General features: G+C 43.7%; 1 protein-coding gene across 1 annotated transcript; it reads right to left on the bottom strand.

Annotated features, from left to right (window-relative positions):
* Nucleotides 1–1,599: 1,599 nt before the first annotated feature.
* On the bottom strand, nt 1,600–13,330 carry LOC310929843 (inter-alpha-trypsin inhibitor heavy chain H3-like; the record flags this gene model as incomplete). The annotated part of the gene is made up of 22 exons (XM_083892703.1): nt 1,600–1,738; nt 1,857–1,968; nt 2,349–2,521; nt 2,613–2,814; nt 2,913–3,026; nt 3,199–3,237; nt 3,359–3,385; nt 3,564–3,724; nt 4,183–4,322; nt 4,408–4,593; nt 5,250–5,431; nt 7,059–7,184; nt 7,277–7,445; nt 7,526–7,642; nt 9,402–9,530; nt 9,631–9,741; nt 10,125–10,287; nt 10,752–10,856; nt 10,976–11,130; nt 12,641–12,664; nt 12,777–12,806; nt 13,214–13,330. 22 exons carry the CDS (start codon nt 13,328–13,330, stop codon nt 1,600–1,602), a joined length of 2,721 nt encoding a protein of 906 aa, XP_083748829.1.
* Between the last annotated feature and the right edge of the window lie 2,354 nt (nt 13,331–15,684).

The following is a 15,684-nucleotide window of genomic DNA, read 5'->3' as shown; positions in this document are numbered from 1 at the left end:
GCGTCAATCCCCACCGGGTGCGTTCCAGCAGCGGCCTTGGGAGCCAGTGGTATTCACAGAAGATCGCCTGATAATCTCGAACGAGTTTGTGAGATCCCACGATAGACTGAGCGTATAAAGGAAACAACAACATTCATTCTCCGACGTGGAAGAACTGTTGATCTGGTGTCATAAATGATTTTATGTTTCCCCACTTCAACTCCACTTTAACGGTCTCTCGTCGTACATTATGACTCTCCGAGACGCTCTGATTAACTGACCGTTGACCTGGTAGCAACGGTCATGGCGTAATGTTGATGTTAGGTGGTGATAGGCTATATGACCTGCATATTGTGTTTTATTTCGAAAGGGGGGGGGGGGGCGGAAGTGTTTTACTTTGAGTCTCTGTCGGACTTCCTGTCTGGTGCGATCTGCTCTGTTGAGATTTTTACACGGTTCAGCAGCAGCAACGGCAAGAATAGAACTGCTATGTATCGAAAGACGCTTCTTTAACTCTTCTTCTTGCGTCCGGTGGAAATGCTGTCATTGATTAGAACGGAAGCGATCAGCAACGGCGACCGCGCGTAACGCGTCCAGTGGAAATCCAGGGTTACGCTAATGCTAATTGTGGCCTCGCTAGCTTAACTTTGGAAACAGGTTCGTCATGTTAGCCGCAAAAGTAGTAGCATGCTAATGCAAAATAAACATGTGCTCGCGTATTGGTGACTGGACACCTCGTTGTTTCAGTATAACACCATGTTCGGCGGTGAACCGTGTCAAAATGTCTCACCCACCGTGAGCCGACAGCCTCTTCACCCCCACCCTCTTCGCTCCACACAGCGCAGCTACTGCTGATGAGCTGCTGCCTGGTGTAGCGTGACAAATCAGCGAAAGTGAAAATCAAGGATGCACACCATCGGGCCATGCTCAACCCATATCCAAAATCTTCGATCTGACTAACGGTCAGCCTTACAGATAGATTTTGGGTGAAGTGGTTTTCCCATACATTGTGTGTGTGGGTGCAGCCAGTCCTGACTTGCCCGCTACGTTATGCATTTAGCACGTCACCGCTAACATTTCCACAAATCATCTTCTCGACACGTCACGTGAAGAATGTTTGTGGAGTAAAAGAGTGACAAAGAGACACCTGGAACACAGAGAAATTTTATCTTTGACCATCGAGGAATGAGTTTCCCACTACATTGGCATTTGTCTTTCAGTGGGTGTTTTAATCATTGGCCCACACTGCGAAAGAAAGGGATTTAAATGTACGCATCGAGAGCAGAGCCACAGCATTTGTCACAAAACATTCAAGTATTCCCACAACAAATGTGAAAAGGAAGAAGTGGTTTGGCAGATTGGATAACAATCTGCTCTCAATGCATGGGTATGGGTTAGGGTTTAATGCCAGGTGTGAATGGGGCCTTTCACTATTCTTCCCATTCTCATATTTCCAAAAATGTTTCTCTTTACATAATGTGCTGTTCTGTCCTGTCGCCTACAGCTAATTATTGAAGAAGATTATGACTCGGATAACGGAGAAATTTTATCGACATATGAAATGTTCATTTCATTACATTTTGATGACGTCTTCGGTAGGTAACGATGTTTAACCTGGTTTTAGACAGTTTTGAAAAGTCCTGACACAACGTAGTCTGTCGCGTCTCCATCGATGAGGCCGGTTCCGTTATTGTGAATGAACCAGCAGGGAACGTTTTCCCCGTTCTTCACGTCGTTCCTGAAGTCTCTCTGCCAGCCTCTGTGGACGGAAAAAAACTGGATTAAAACAGAATATAGCGACCTTTTGGCTAAATCTCCTGCAACCCATCTGTGGGTCTCGACTCAGTGTTTGGGAACCACCAATCTGAGGCATGTACCTGGTCACATTGAGCTGCTGGCCTTTCACAAACATGGTGGCGTCCGGTTTCTCTGGGACTTCACCTGGACGCAGCTCAGACACCTCATATTCAATCCCGTGGTAGAACTGACCTGTAGGACAAGCCGATTCATAAATGAGTAAATATTCTCGAACCCTTTGAAGGGAAACTACATTTGGTAGTGTGTATTGTCAGAACTTAAATCTACTGTCCGTAAGTCTAAGCTTCTTGCTTTATGGAGGCCACCATCTTGCACCACCATGTTTCTACAGTCGCCCAAACAGACAAACCAGTCGGAGTGTGCTTTTTAGTATTTAAAGCAGAAACTCACTACCCAAACAAAGAAGGTCAACATCTTTTTTAGGGCTGAGCCACTGTAGTTCTCTGACGTGCTTGACAAAGGGATGTCAGAATAACCAGGATAACTCTTGAGCTGCTATAATCTTAAACCATGTGATGATCTACTTCCTGCTAAGAGTGTCATGTTTGTACCCAGCAGGCCGTGAACACCAGAGGGGAGGAGATGACTGTCCACTGTGTAGAAACCTAAATAGTCCCGATGGTACGGATGCTTCTCCCACACTTTGTGTAGCAGGATGACAAACTTGACCGAATCTTTCAGAGTCACCGTCAGGCTGCGATCCTTGGTCACAAGAAGATCCACACTGTGGGAGGAGGAGGAGGAGGAGATTATTCTGAACTGGTTAAAGGAAAATGTTTCTCTCACTAAGAGAAAGTGATGGTGCAGCCGCTCACTTGAGTCCTTTGAGAGAGGCAGAGTCCGACCACAGCAGTTTGACCCATTTGCTGTCCTGGAACACTGAGATGTCACGAGTGCTCACCTCCAGCCTCACCCCCAGAGTCTGATGGACGATCCCAAACCGCCAGAAATACGTGTTAATTTGACCATCAGGAGGGATTTTCTTGTCTCCGATTATCTGGCCGTTGACCAAAATACCTGAGGGAAACGATATGTTCAGTCATATAAATATTCAAATATTGGTCAAAAAGAAGGAGACCAAGTAGTCTTGATGATGATCAGGACTCAGGACTGACCTGATTCTGGGTCTTTAACCAGAGAGAAAATGGTTCCTGGTTTGTCGTTAATGTTGAAGCACAGAGCGTCTTCTTTCTCTGGCAGCTCTATCATGAAATGAGGATCTCCGTCCACTGCAAATGATCACAATAACAGTAGAGGACAGACAACACTGCTAAGAGACAGCAGCCAAGCTCCTTCGCAGAGGATGACTAAAGTCAGCTTCTGAGGAACATGTATGTCTGTAAATAAACTTTCACAAAGCATTCAAATAACACAGTATGAGAAAAACAAAAAATGACTGACCAAAATATGTTGGTGATGGTGGACGATAGTGACTGTACACTGGAGGGCTTGTATAATACCCTATATACAGGAATGATAAAACCAAGTTAGTTGGTGCAGTCCATTAACATAAATCTAGAAATCTTTTTTGCTTTATGGTAAAAACAAATGACCGTTTCACCTCTTCTTTCTGCCGCTTGTCTTTGTTCTGCCAAATAAAAGAAAACAACAGCTTATTACTTTCCACAGTTCACAGTGAAGCACGAACCACCACTGTTATAGTCGAGCAAAGAGAAATAATGTTGGAAAATATCAATTCAACAGCCAGTGGTGCAGGTTCATAATATAATAATAATAATACTAATAACGTTCATTTCCATCTTCACCTTCAGTCAGCTTGTCTGCAATAAGAGGGCTGTCTGTTCCATCCTCAGTCTCAGGCTTGATGACCACCATGGAGGTGAGAGGGGTGACGAAGCTGTACTTCAGAGACATGTCCAATGCCCTGGCTGTGGCATTTTCTTTCTCATCTGAGGGACCACTCTTACTGCAGGAGTGACAAATATGGCTGTTTAAGGTTGCAACAAAAGGCAGTGGCAGTGAAATAGCGGTGAACCAGCCTGAGACACTAATAGGCTCTCTCCAAAATTTGACAAAAGGAAAAAAAAGAAAATTTTGTCCCAAATTTGTCAAAAAAAAAACATGTCCAATATTTGACAAACAACAAAATAAATAAATAAATAATTGTCCAAAATTTGACAGAAAAGTCATCCTATAGTATGTCGTCCAACATTTGACAAAAAGTTTTAATGTTTTTTGACCAAAATTTGACATGATCAATAATGCCTCTGTGCTCTGATGTAAAATCATTGATTTTCTCCGTGGACTTCGGTGCACGAGAGTCTGATTTTTTAAGAAAGTGGCGACACGTTCGTGAGCCATCATGGACTCAAGCAGACATAAATTTTATTGGTAGAGACCTTTGTAAAATTATTTCAATAATACCTCGTCTCCAGTAACTGCTGGATGGTCAGATAGGCCCACAGACGCTCTGTGAAATCCCCAAAGATGTACTCCTCATCTGGGTATATGTCGGTCCAGTTCACAGGACTGGCCAGACCCTGTGCTTTGTACTCCTCCTCAAACTACAGGGAAGAGTTTACGTCAAATCAACAAAGTAAATAACAGACACAGCAGTCATTTCTGCAGTTGTCTTCTTCTTCTTCTCACCCCCTGACCCATCACGTCCACCATGAAGTTGTCCAGGTCGTTGTCGGTCAGCCGACCAGCCACCACGATCTCTGAGCCGTTAAACAACTGGCTGAAGTGGTTTGTGGTCAACATATCCACTGTGTTGTCAGGATAACGCAGGTCCACCTCCAGAAGCAGAGGACTGGCAACTTCATCATAGAAACCCTGAAATAAAAGCACGCACACAAAGTTTGTACACAGGTTTTTACAGATGTATATAATTGTGGATGAAGGTGACGAAGCTGGTACAATGTGATTTAAAGAGATAATAAAGTATTTTTACTGACATATAGATTTCACTGCTGGTCTGCTACTTCCTTATTTGGTAACTCTGTGTTTATTAAAGCTCCCATAGAGTGGTCCTGTCGCACATATATGTGAGTTATGAAGGTCTGCTTACATACATTAACTTGTTTTCATGGTCAAAAACCTCCTAGTTGCTTCAAACGAGCCGATCAAAATCTCTCCTCACTGAAGCTCTCGTCAGCCGCGCTGTTTCAGACTGAAATCTCACCCCAGTAGCCAGACTGTGTTGTGATTGGCCAGCCAACGACAGCTTTCTCAACTGTCTTGTGATTGGCCAGGTACCTGTACTTGCAAAACTGTCCAACAATTTTGACAGGCTTCAACATGAGCAGGTAAATAACTAAGGCCAGTGCCCACTTGATGGTGTTTGGATAAGTTATTGGTAGAAATGTAACATACAGTTTATTGCACATCTTTCAAACGGTTTCCTTGACAGGCTTCAACCTTGACAAGTGACTCATAAAGCACTGTCCACAATGAAGAGAAAACTATTAATCATATTCTAAAGCTTTCACCTGGAGTTGAAGCGTTGCATCTGAAGCTTCGTATATTCTGCGGGCGAGCCCTTTGTTTTGTTTGCTCATCACGTCCAGGAAAGCGTAATCCACGCTGTTACCAAATCCAAGAGAGAACAGTGACATGTTCCCTCCAGTTGCAGAGCGCACATTCTCCTGGATATTCTGAGTGTTTGACTCTCCTTTAAAGTCACAGATACAACATGCAACGGTTTAAAATCCTACATATACATATATATATATATATATTTGTGCAAGGCTTCCACTTGAAGTCAGTTGTTTGGTAGGTTTAGGACAGCACATTTGGAAGATAACACAACTTCTAGTAGAGTTTAGATTCCGTGCCCGAGCCCGACCAATATTTCCCGCCACTATCCTCGGGTCAGGCCCTTGATCAAGCATTTGTATTTTTTCTCCCTCGTCGTGTCCGTGTGTATGGTATAGCACGTCGTATTGTGTGAAGGTGTAAAAACCTGCAGCCGTGAACGCGTCATTTAAAAACCAGGAAGTGTATCGTCATTAGCAACATATGCGTTCAATTACGGTTAATGTGTCGGGTCCGGGTCGGGCTCGGAGAAAACGTGCACAGGCTCGGGTCGGGCCTGATTTTTTGGGCCCAATCTAAGCTCTAACTTCTAGAGAAACAGGCATCTTGTGCGCAGTCAGCACTTGGTCTAATCCAGTGCTTCTCAATTATTTTCTGTTATGCCCCCTTTTGGATGAAGAAAACATCTCGCGAAAATCGTTCCCCCGGGTCCTATGTTCCCCGGTCTCATACAAAGCGGGGAACATAGGACCCTTTCTCTAAAAAAGGGTTCTATGTTCCCCGCTATGACCCTACCCCTTACCCTTACCCTAACCCTAACCCTAACCCTAACCTACCCCTACCCCTTTACCCTGGAGCTCCACACCCAGGCTTCCACAAAGTGGGGAACATCGACCCTTTTTTTAAAAAAAAGGTCCGATGCTCCCCGATCGGGGAACATAGGACCCGGGGAACATAGGTACGACCTACAGATAACAGAAGATACAGAAGATGACTGATCGATGCTGCTGGTAAACACACAGCTAATTACGATCAAGTGTTGTTTTTGGTCTAAGTTTGTGTCCCAAGTTACAGTTGATATAGTTGTGTGAGTATTCGAACAATTATTATTCGATTAATCGCAGATGGAAAATGCAAAACTATTATTATTGTTTCTTTTTAATAAAATAAAATAAAAAATCTGATTACTCGGCAGAATACTCGATTACGAAACTATTCGATAACTGCAGCCCTAGTAAGCTACATTAAATCGGCTAACATCAACGTTTACGTTAGCATTAGCGACTGGATACTCTCGGCTCAGATGCTGAATCATTGAGGACGTGCTGTTGTGGTACGCCAGTTTTACGGCCTGTTTCACTCTCCGTCTCCGCCATCGCGACAGCTGAAATCCGGGTGTGCGTCTGCTAAAACGGCCCGTGTGGAACAATGATCCCTGCGCCTGTGGAACAGGCTGCACGAGATAGAAATTAAAATAATATTCGAGGCAGAGTTTTTCGAGTTTAATCATTGCAGTCCTATGATATTGCCTACTTTTATCCATTCTTTATTTCGTTGAATTCATTAAACCGTCCACAAGCAAAGCACGAGCAAAGTGGCTTAAGAGCAATAGTTTAAAGTGTTCCTTTGTGATACGTGAAGGACGTGAATGCTAGTTGTGCCACACAAAAATAAGAAAGTCCTTACTTAGTTACTTCTAAACTAAGGTCCATAAAGCTCATCATTAAAATGTGAGTATTCACGTACAAACTCCAGTTACTCACCAACATTTGGCATCCCATCAGTCAGTAAAATTATAATATCAACGCTCCTCTCAGGGAGCTTCTTCTCCTGCCTGTCTTTGATCAGCATGTTCACCGCTCTTAACACTGCGTCGTTGATGTTGGTCGCTGAAAGTAAAACATGCAATCGAGAGTCAAAATATATTGTTTGTGACACAGAAGGACAGCGTTTGGAGCCCAAGTCATATTTCTAAACTGACCTCCGTAGCTCTGGAGGCCCTCCACATATTTAATGGCCTCAGTTAAATTTTCTTTGGTTGCTTTGCTGAGTGAGTCCCTCCAGGTGTAAATGGTGTCATCAAACTTGATGAGGGCAAAGTGGTCGTCCTCGTGGAGGTCTTTGACGATTTGCAACATCGCCTCTCGTGTCTAGAAAGGGTCAGAGATCAAAGGTCAGAGGTACAAGTGTGTGCGTTGATATTTTTACAGTCGCCTCAGCAGTCGCTCACCTGATCCATCTTTCTCCAGGACATAGATCCGCTTATGTCAATTACAAATACCACATTCTTTGGGACTCTGCGCAGGTCAGGAGGCGCAAAGAAGTGGACAAAATACCCGTTCACAATCTGAGGGAAAGAGAATCACAAACAAATTGTTTAACCTCTTCTTCACGGTTGCCCCCGGGATCGGGGGCAGCGTCAGACGCAGCGACAAAAGCGTCATAAAACCATATCTAACTTTAACAAACACAGACATGCTGCATACCCACAGAAAGGTCAGAAACTCAGCTACCGGTTTAGAGGTTTAAAATGAGCTGTCAATCACCCTAATTGACCAAGGTAAGCCAGAGCTATGGCGCTGTGTAACTGAAGGTGCTGCAGAGCCACAGAGTTGTTATTACGCACCGCACACTCGATTATTATTATTTTTTTTTTAAAACAAGTACTTTTTAGACCAATATTGACATGTAAATAAAATTAAATGGGTTTTTAATAATTTGGTACCTAAGAAATCTCAAATGGCACAGATGGTGCCAAGCTGAGCCAAAAGTGAGAACGCCCAGACATCTCTTTACTAAAACCTCTGTAATTTCACTCTGCTTAATTTCAGCAGCATCAGACTTTGCACAGCTCATGTCCACATGTTGTTACATGACCTCCATGTGTTTTTAAGCTCTTACTGCATATTTTAAAGGTGTTATTTGCTTTAAAATGCAATATTTTTTTAGGCGAGAGAAAAAAAAAAGTCCTTCAGTTATGCTGTGTTCCATGTGCATTTACTCTGACACAGTGGCATCTACAGTGAAACGTACACCTCTGGTGGAATCTCACAAGTGTTATCTGATACCACATTGAGCTTGTAACTGCAGAGGTTTGCTCTATTTAGTTTGGGCATGTCATTTTCGAGCAGGGACTCCAAAAAGCGGGTCAGGGAAGAAGAGGTTAAAGTAGACATATTAAACTCTATTTCTACAAGTTAACAGAGTTCCCTGGTGTCCTAATGGACATGTCTGTGACATGCTTTGGTAAAAATACCTTAAAGTGGACCTAGACCGCGCGTTCCAATTAGCGCTGTTTTTTAGTGTTGTCTGCGTCATTACCTTGTTTATGAAGCCCTGAAGGTTCAAAACCAACAGTTAAGCCACTGCTGAGAACGCTGTGTTTTATCGTAATCTCGGGCTCATCGAGATCTCTGAAAAAACCCGGTCCGGTTACGTAAACAGTTTGTGTAGAACTCTGTGCTGCACTGTGCAGACAAGAATAGAACACTTTGCAGACTTCAGATCTTCCGGATATTATTGCCCTCGCCTGCACTCTCGCGTTTTTTAGGGACAAAGCGGAGCTCTGCGAGACAACAATTCCAGGAATGTCTCATTGTGACTTAACAATGAGTGCGGAAGTCAATATCGAGTGTTTTATCTCCTGTACTTAGACTGAGGCGGACCACAGAAACATGAGTGAGGCCTCCAGAGTCCCAAATATAAGAATTAAAATGACGTTGGGTGGAGTTAGCCTCTGAAGAACGGGTTTAGTTACACTTGAATAAAACCTCAATGTTTTTTGACAAAGTTCAGGGCATGTTTATTTTGCATGCTTTTATTGTGATGATCTCCAGTGTAGAATGAGGGAGATTTTATTAGAAAGCTGAAGATGTCACAGCGATGCAGGTCTGGAATAACGTCAGATATAATAATGTTCAGATATATTCAGTTTGTCAGGTTCTGTGAGACTTTGCTCAATCTCTATCAATGTAAAGTGCACAGAGAACCTCAAACTGGCACTGGTACCATTAATTTTTTCAGGAGCTTTGTCAGCCATCATGGCTCTGACAGCAAACCTCGCTCTACAGTTACATGTCATCACAGATTGTTGATTGACAGCTGACCTGAAGGTCCCCAAAGCTCTTTCCTCTGTTTACGTCGTATTTGATGATGAAATCTCCATCGATGAGCGTTCCATCACAGTCTGGACACTTCCTCTGCTGCTCCATTGTTGGTGAGAAGGAGATATGTGCCTGAGGAGGACATGAACACAAAACGTAGTAAATGTGAAGACAAAATTAAAGGAAACTAATGAACAACCATGAATATTTGAAGGCCTTTCTTATTGCTCACCTTTTTGTCTGTGACAGTTTTCTCCACCAGGGGGAGCAGGTCATTGCTGAGGAAGGTTGCGTGTGCATCAACAAACAAGATGCCCTGTGGCTCGTAGATGTTTGCCACGATCTGTTTCAACACAGAAACAAATAAAATCCCTGTGACGCTTAGTGGCGGTATAACCAGAAACTTGTGGGTCCGTTGTTTTGCTTTGCTCACGTTGTGTTTAGCACAACTTTCCAGTGAGTGTCAGCTGATCAGGTCAAGTTAATCAAATCACGATAAATATCAGGCTAAAACACCATGACTGAGGTTTGTTGTCAGAAAATGTGTATCCAACAACTATAGCAACGTGAGCAACTCTTGCTGCGTAGTTAGCCATGACAGACACTGCCCTGCTAACTTAGCTAGCTACCACTAGCAACAAGTGTTAGGTCCACCCACTATCAAGTCTTAAAGTGACCATTGTGAATGAATTCAGCGTGAGATTTGAATCACGAGCAGAGACACACCTGGAATTTCTGCACCCGTGATTTGGGTTTAACTCGTGTTAGAATCTCATATTGGCCCAGTTTCCTCTGAAGCAGCTCCTCGTGGGTCAGAACGAAGGTCACGTTACTTTGAGCCGCGATGTTGACAGACACTGAAAACTTCTCCATCTTTCTCCCAGAGGCCCTGAAATATGCAGTAGGACATTAAAAACACATGGAGGTCATGTAACAACATGTGGACATGAGCTGTGCAAAGTCTGATGCTGTTGAAATGAAGCAGAGTGAAATTACAGCGGTTTTAGTAAAGAGGTAAAGGTATTTGTATGAGTATCATCTTATAACTAACTGACAACCTAATAACTTGACTGACAGATCGTAATAAATAATCGTGACGTAAATGTGTTCTTCTTCTTTTTTGGAGTTGACAGACTGGACGCAGCTTCCGCGTTATTCTGCCCCCTACAGTCTGAAGACATATCTGCATTTAAGGGGTGTCCCATTTCTAAGTGACAAAATAATAACACTTGGTTTTGAGGGCCAGTTAAGATTAAGGGTTGAGCTTGAGGGTTAAGATAGGAATTGGCCCTATTGCTTTTGACTCATATTTTGTTGTTCCATTTTTATGTATTTTCATCTTGACCGACTCACTTGACCAGTCCAGCAGTCTGTCCAGAGGAAACAGCTTTCTCGTACTGTTTCTTGGCTTTTTCTTTCTCCTTCACATCCCCAACATACACCCGACCTTCAATTTCCCTGCGAGGCACAAAGACGGACAAAGACGCCACAAGACAATAAAATTCAGCTTGTTTTCAGGAAGAAAAGTTCTGCGAGTGTGGAGACAGTGGAAGTTTAGAGTGTGTAGAGGCACAGACATGCTGAAGTTGGTGATGAAGGCCGTCTTGGGCAGGTCCACTTCAAAGAAGATTTCCTGCGAGGTGTTTGCTTTGTTCAGAGCCACGGACGTCATGACGGTGCGGGCGAAACGAGACGTCACAGTGCAGTCCACGGTGACGCTGTGAACCTCCACCTGACGCAGAAGGAGAAGGACATGGACACAACATGTTGGCTGCTCAGCAAAGACAATTTTGCATTCTGGTCAGTCAATCTCAGGACCTTTTAACTAGAGAGGACTCTGTACCATGTGTTGCATTCAATATAAGACAAATCAGACCGTACTGAACTCAACAAGCTACCCAGATCCTAGCACAGGCTTTGATCGTCTCCTGCCTTGACTACTACAACGCCCTGATAACAGGTCTCCTGACTTGTGCTGTGAAACCACTACAGATGGTCCAGAACGTGGTGGCCGCGCCTGGTCTTCAATCGGCCTACAAGGGCACATGCCACACCCCTCTGTTAACTGAGCTCCACTGGCTACTGTTAGCCGCCCGCGTCCAATTCAAATAACTGATGCTAGCCTACAAAGTCCTTCATGGGTATAAAGGCTTATGTTGCCCCTCGATTACTTCATGTGTCTTTCCACGCTGGTAGAATGACCTACGGAGTGCCACCAGAACAGGGGTGTCCCAAGAGCATTGTCTGTCCTAGCACTTACCTTAACCCTTATCTCCTTCTGCACTTGGATCCACCCCGGCACCCTCACCCTCTGTCAGTCCACTCACTTCCTATCTAGTGGATTTCTTTCCAAGACTTCTTTTATGCAGTTTCTTCCTGTTTGGAAGTCGCTTTGGGTAAAAGCTGAAAATCCTAAATGCTTCAATGTCAATGTGTCTTTCAGCAAAAACCAGTGCTGATACCAGAGTCTGACACAGATGTTTTTCTAGCCATTAAAGCCATTGAATATATATATATATATATATATATATATATATATATATATATATATATATATATATATATATATATATATATATATATGTATATATATATATATATATGTATATATATATATATATATATATATATATATATATATATGTATATATGTGGCAGTGGGGCTTGGTTAGAGCGACGGCTGCTGGAGAGAAGGGAGGAGTGGCTCAGCCGGTGATCAGACAGCTGGACAGAATCAGATAATCAGTCAGCTATATAAGCACGTTTGTAACCTGGTTCTGGTCTCTTGCAGTAGGCTGGGTCCACACACGGACAGAGAGAAAGAGAGAGAGAGAGAGACGGAGAGACGGAGAGACGGAGAGAAGAAAAGTGAACATTTGCGGAGAAAGCGCAGCAGAGCGCGGACGCAGCAACTCTGTCTACCTTTGTTTGTTTTGGTTATTTCTGTTGCAATAAACTGGTCAATTTACTCACTCTCAGCCATCTCGTCGTCCTTCCGGAACCCCAGTGAGTGGAAAGCTCACAATATATCTTGGTGATTTGCACGTTTCGTAAATACCAACATAAAAAATGCATAATTTTTTTTATCCATGCATCAAAGGTTTTCTCAGATTTGGTGAATTGCATCCATTCGCCATGAAACAGGAAGCGCCCCATAACTTCGCCATACATTGATCGATCGCCTCGAAACTTCATATGTGACACAAGAGTCCCGACATGAACATCAAGCAAAATTATCTTACCGTAGCCTCGTTGGCGCTTCTTTTCTGTAAGAAAAACAAAGGAAAAACGAAGTATTTGAGTATTTTTCAGTTTATTTACAATATTGTGGTTTAAGCCAACTGAATTTCTGTGTGTGAATGCGTTTCTATCAAATACCTGCAGTGACCTGGCAGCTCCTCTCGTCGCCTGAAGCGCAAACACAGCAGAGTGAGTTCAACGGCCATGACGCCCCCACACAAGACAAACACACCCCCACACTCTACAGTTAAACTGCAGTAAATGTAATAGTGAAATATTTTACTAATTGTAATTATGGGCTGTAAAGATTCATTAATTATTAATCGATAATTAAATGAATCGTAGCGTTTGAAAACAAGCTCTTTCATATTTCAGCTGCTTGAAAGACAATCACTTGTTGACAAGTCGCCCTCCCATCTTAAGTCCTTGACTTTGAGGGAATTGGTCCTGGAAAGTACTCGCTAAAAACAAATAGGGACAGAGTTAAACTCAATTTCTGAAAAAGGTTTGGATTAAAGTCAGGGAACAAAAAGATCAGTGTGTGTGTGTGTGTGTGTGTGTGTGAGTGAGTTCACCTGTGGAGCTTCATGGTCCTCAGAGATGACCAGAGCTGCCCGGCTCAGACTGGGCAGCCAGAGGCAGACGCAGCCCGACAGCAGCAGCAGCAGATGAACACGCAGCAGTCCAGACATGACCAAACGTCCACTGAACACTAACTGACTTCAGTACTGAGGGGGAAAAAAGCTCTCTGTCCAGGGGGAGGGTCAGAAAGTGTGTGTGTATGTTGACATACAGACCTGAGCTCTGTGCTCTGGAGACCCTGAGGTAGAAATGCTGACGCATCATTGCAAAACAACCGTGGATCCAATAAAATGATTCACAACACAACAACAAGTCCATTGTTACATTATTACTTCCAAAAAGAGCAAATGGATGACGGTAACATGATTAAACAGCCATTTATCTGTTTGTGCTTTGTTTTTTTTGTTTTTTTTATTGCAGTACCAAGGTTTCACCACTGGGTTAAACCACTCACTGTAAGTCAATATTATTTTTTTCATTCATTTAACTCGATATAAATTAGAGATGCGCAATATTATCGTCTCAACATTGGTGTCGGCAGCAGATATTGGATTTAAAATGTATTTTTCGGATATTTGGCAAACAACGCATTTATTGAACATGGAACATAGAACCCTTTTTTAGAGAAAGGGTCCTGTGTTCCCCGGTCACATAACTAAGCGGGGAACATAGGACCCGGGGAACCTAGGACCCGGGGAACCTAGGACCCGGGGAACATAGGACCTGGGAACATAGTTACGGTCCCATGCATTATAAGGAACGTAAAGGCCAACATAATATAAATACTGTGCAACCTCATTAGGCACAACGCAAATGTTTCCATTTTCGATTAGCCACGCCACCGGGCTGACGCTCACAACATCTAGCTACACTATGAGGTTGCACAGTGTTTGTATTATGTTAGCACTTCCCCGGATTTCCACTGGACACGTTACGTGCTGCGGTTCTGCTTCGACCTCTGCCCGGCGTCAATCCCCACCGGGCGCGTTCCAGCAGCGGCCTTGGGAGCCAGTGGTATTCACAGAAGATCGCCTGATAATCTCGAACGAGTTTGTGAGATCCCACGATAGACTGAGCGTATAAAGGAAACAACAACATTCATTCTCCGACGTGGAAGAACTGTTGATCTGGTGTCATAAATGATTTTATGTTTCCCCACTTCAACTCCACTTTAACGGTCTCTCGTCGTACATTATGACTCTCCGAGACGCTCTGATTAACTGACCGTTGACCTGGTAGCAACGGTCACGGCGTAATGTTGATGTTAGGTGGTGATAGGCTATATGACCTGCATATTGTGTTTTATTTCGAAAGGGGGGGGGGGCGGAAGTGTTTTACTTTGAGTCTCTGTCGGACTTCCTGTCTGGTGCGATCTGCTCTGTTGAGATTTTTACACGGTTCAGCAGCAGCAACGGCAAGAATAGAACTGCTATGTATCGAAAGACGCTTCTTTAACTCTTCTTCTTGCGTCCGGTGGAAATGCTGTCATTGATTAGAACGGAAGCGATCAGCAACGGCGACCGCGCGTAACGCGTCCAGTGGAAATCCAGGGTTACGCTAATGCTAATTGTGGCCTCGCTAGCTTAACTTTGGAAACAGGTTCGTCATGTTAGCCGCAAAAGTAGTAGCATGCTAATGCAAAATAAACATGTGCTCGCGTATTGGTGACTGGACACCTCGTTGTTTCAGTATAACACCATGTTCGGCGGTGAACCGTGTCAAAATGTCTCACCCACCGTGAGCCGACAGCCTCTTCACCCCCACCCTCTTCGCTCCACACAGCGCAGCTACTGCTGATGAGCTGCTGCCTGGTGTAGCGTGACAAATCAGCGAAAGTGAAAATCAAGGATGCACACCATCGAGCCATGCTCAACCCATATCCAAAATCTTCGATCTGACTAACGGTCAGCCTTACAGATAGATTTTGGGTGAAGTGGTTTTCCCATACATTGTGTGTGTGGGTGCAGCCAGTCCTGACTTGCCCGCTACGTTATGCATTTAGCACGTCACCGCTAACATTTCCACAAATCATCTTCTCGACACGTCACGTGAAGAATGTTTGTGGAGTAAAAGAGTGACAAAGAGACACCTGGAACACAGAGAAATTTTATCTTTGACCATCGAGGAATGAGTTTCCCACTACATTGGCATTTGTCTTTCAGTGGTTGTTTTAATCATTGGCCCACACTGCGAAAGAAAGGGATTTAAATGTAAGCATCGAGAGCAGAGCCACAGCATTTGTCACAAAACATTCAAGTATTCCCACAACAAATGTGAAAAGGAAGAACAAGGATTTTTTGTCGTGAAGCCGACAATGAGATGAATTTGAATTGAGTTTGAATTTGGTATTAACATGCGTCGTTCGGTGTCCACATCAAGATCTGATTGCTATCTGATCTTCCCCAGCATCGGAGAATCGTTGTATTTACACTTCCGTTCTTCAACCACCTCCCGAAGTGGTTTG

The sequence above is a fragment of the Microchirus variegatus genome, assembly GCF_963457635.1.
Source record: "Microchirus variegatus genome assembly, chromosome: 7".
NCBI lineage: Eukaryota > Metazoa > Chordata > Actinopteri > Pleuronectiformes > Soleidae > Microchirus > Microchirus variegatus.
Note: the sequence above shows the minus strand (reverse complement) of the source record. Positions and strands in the feature narration are given on the sequence as shown.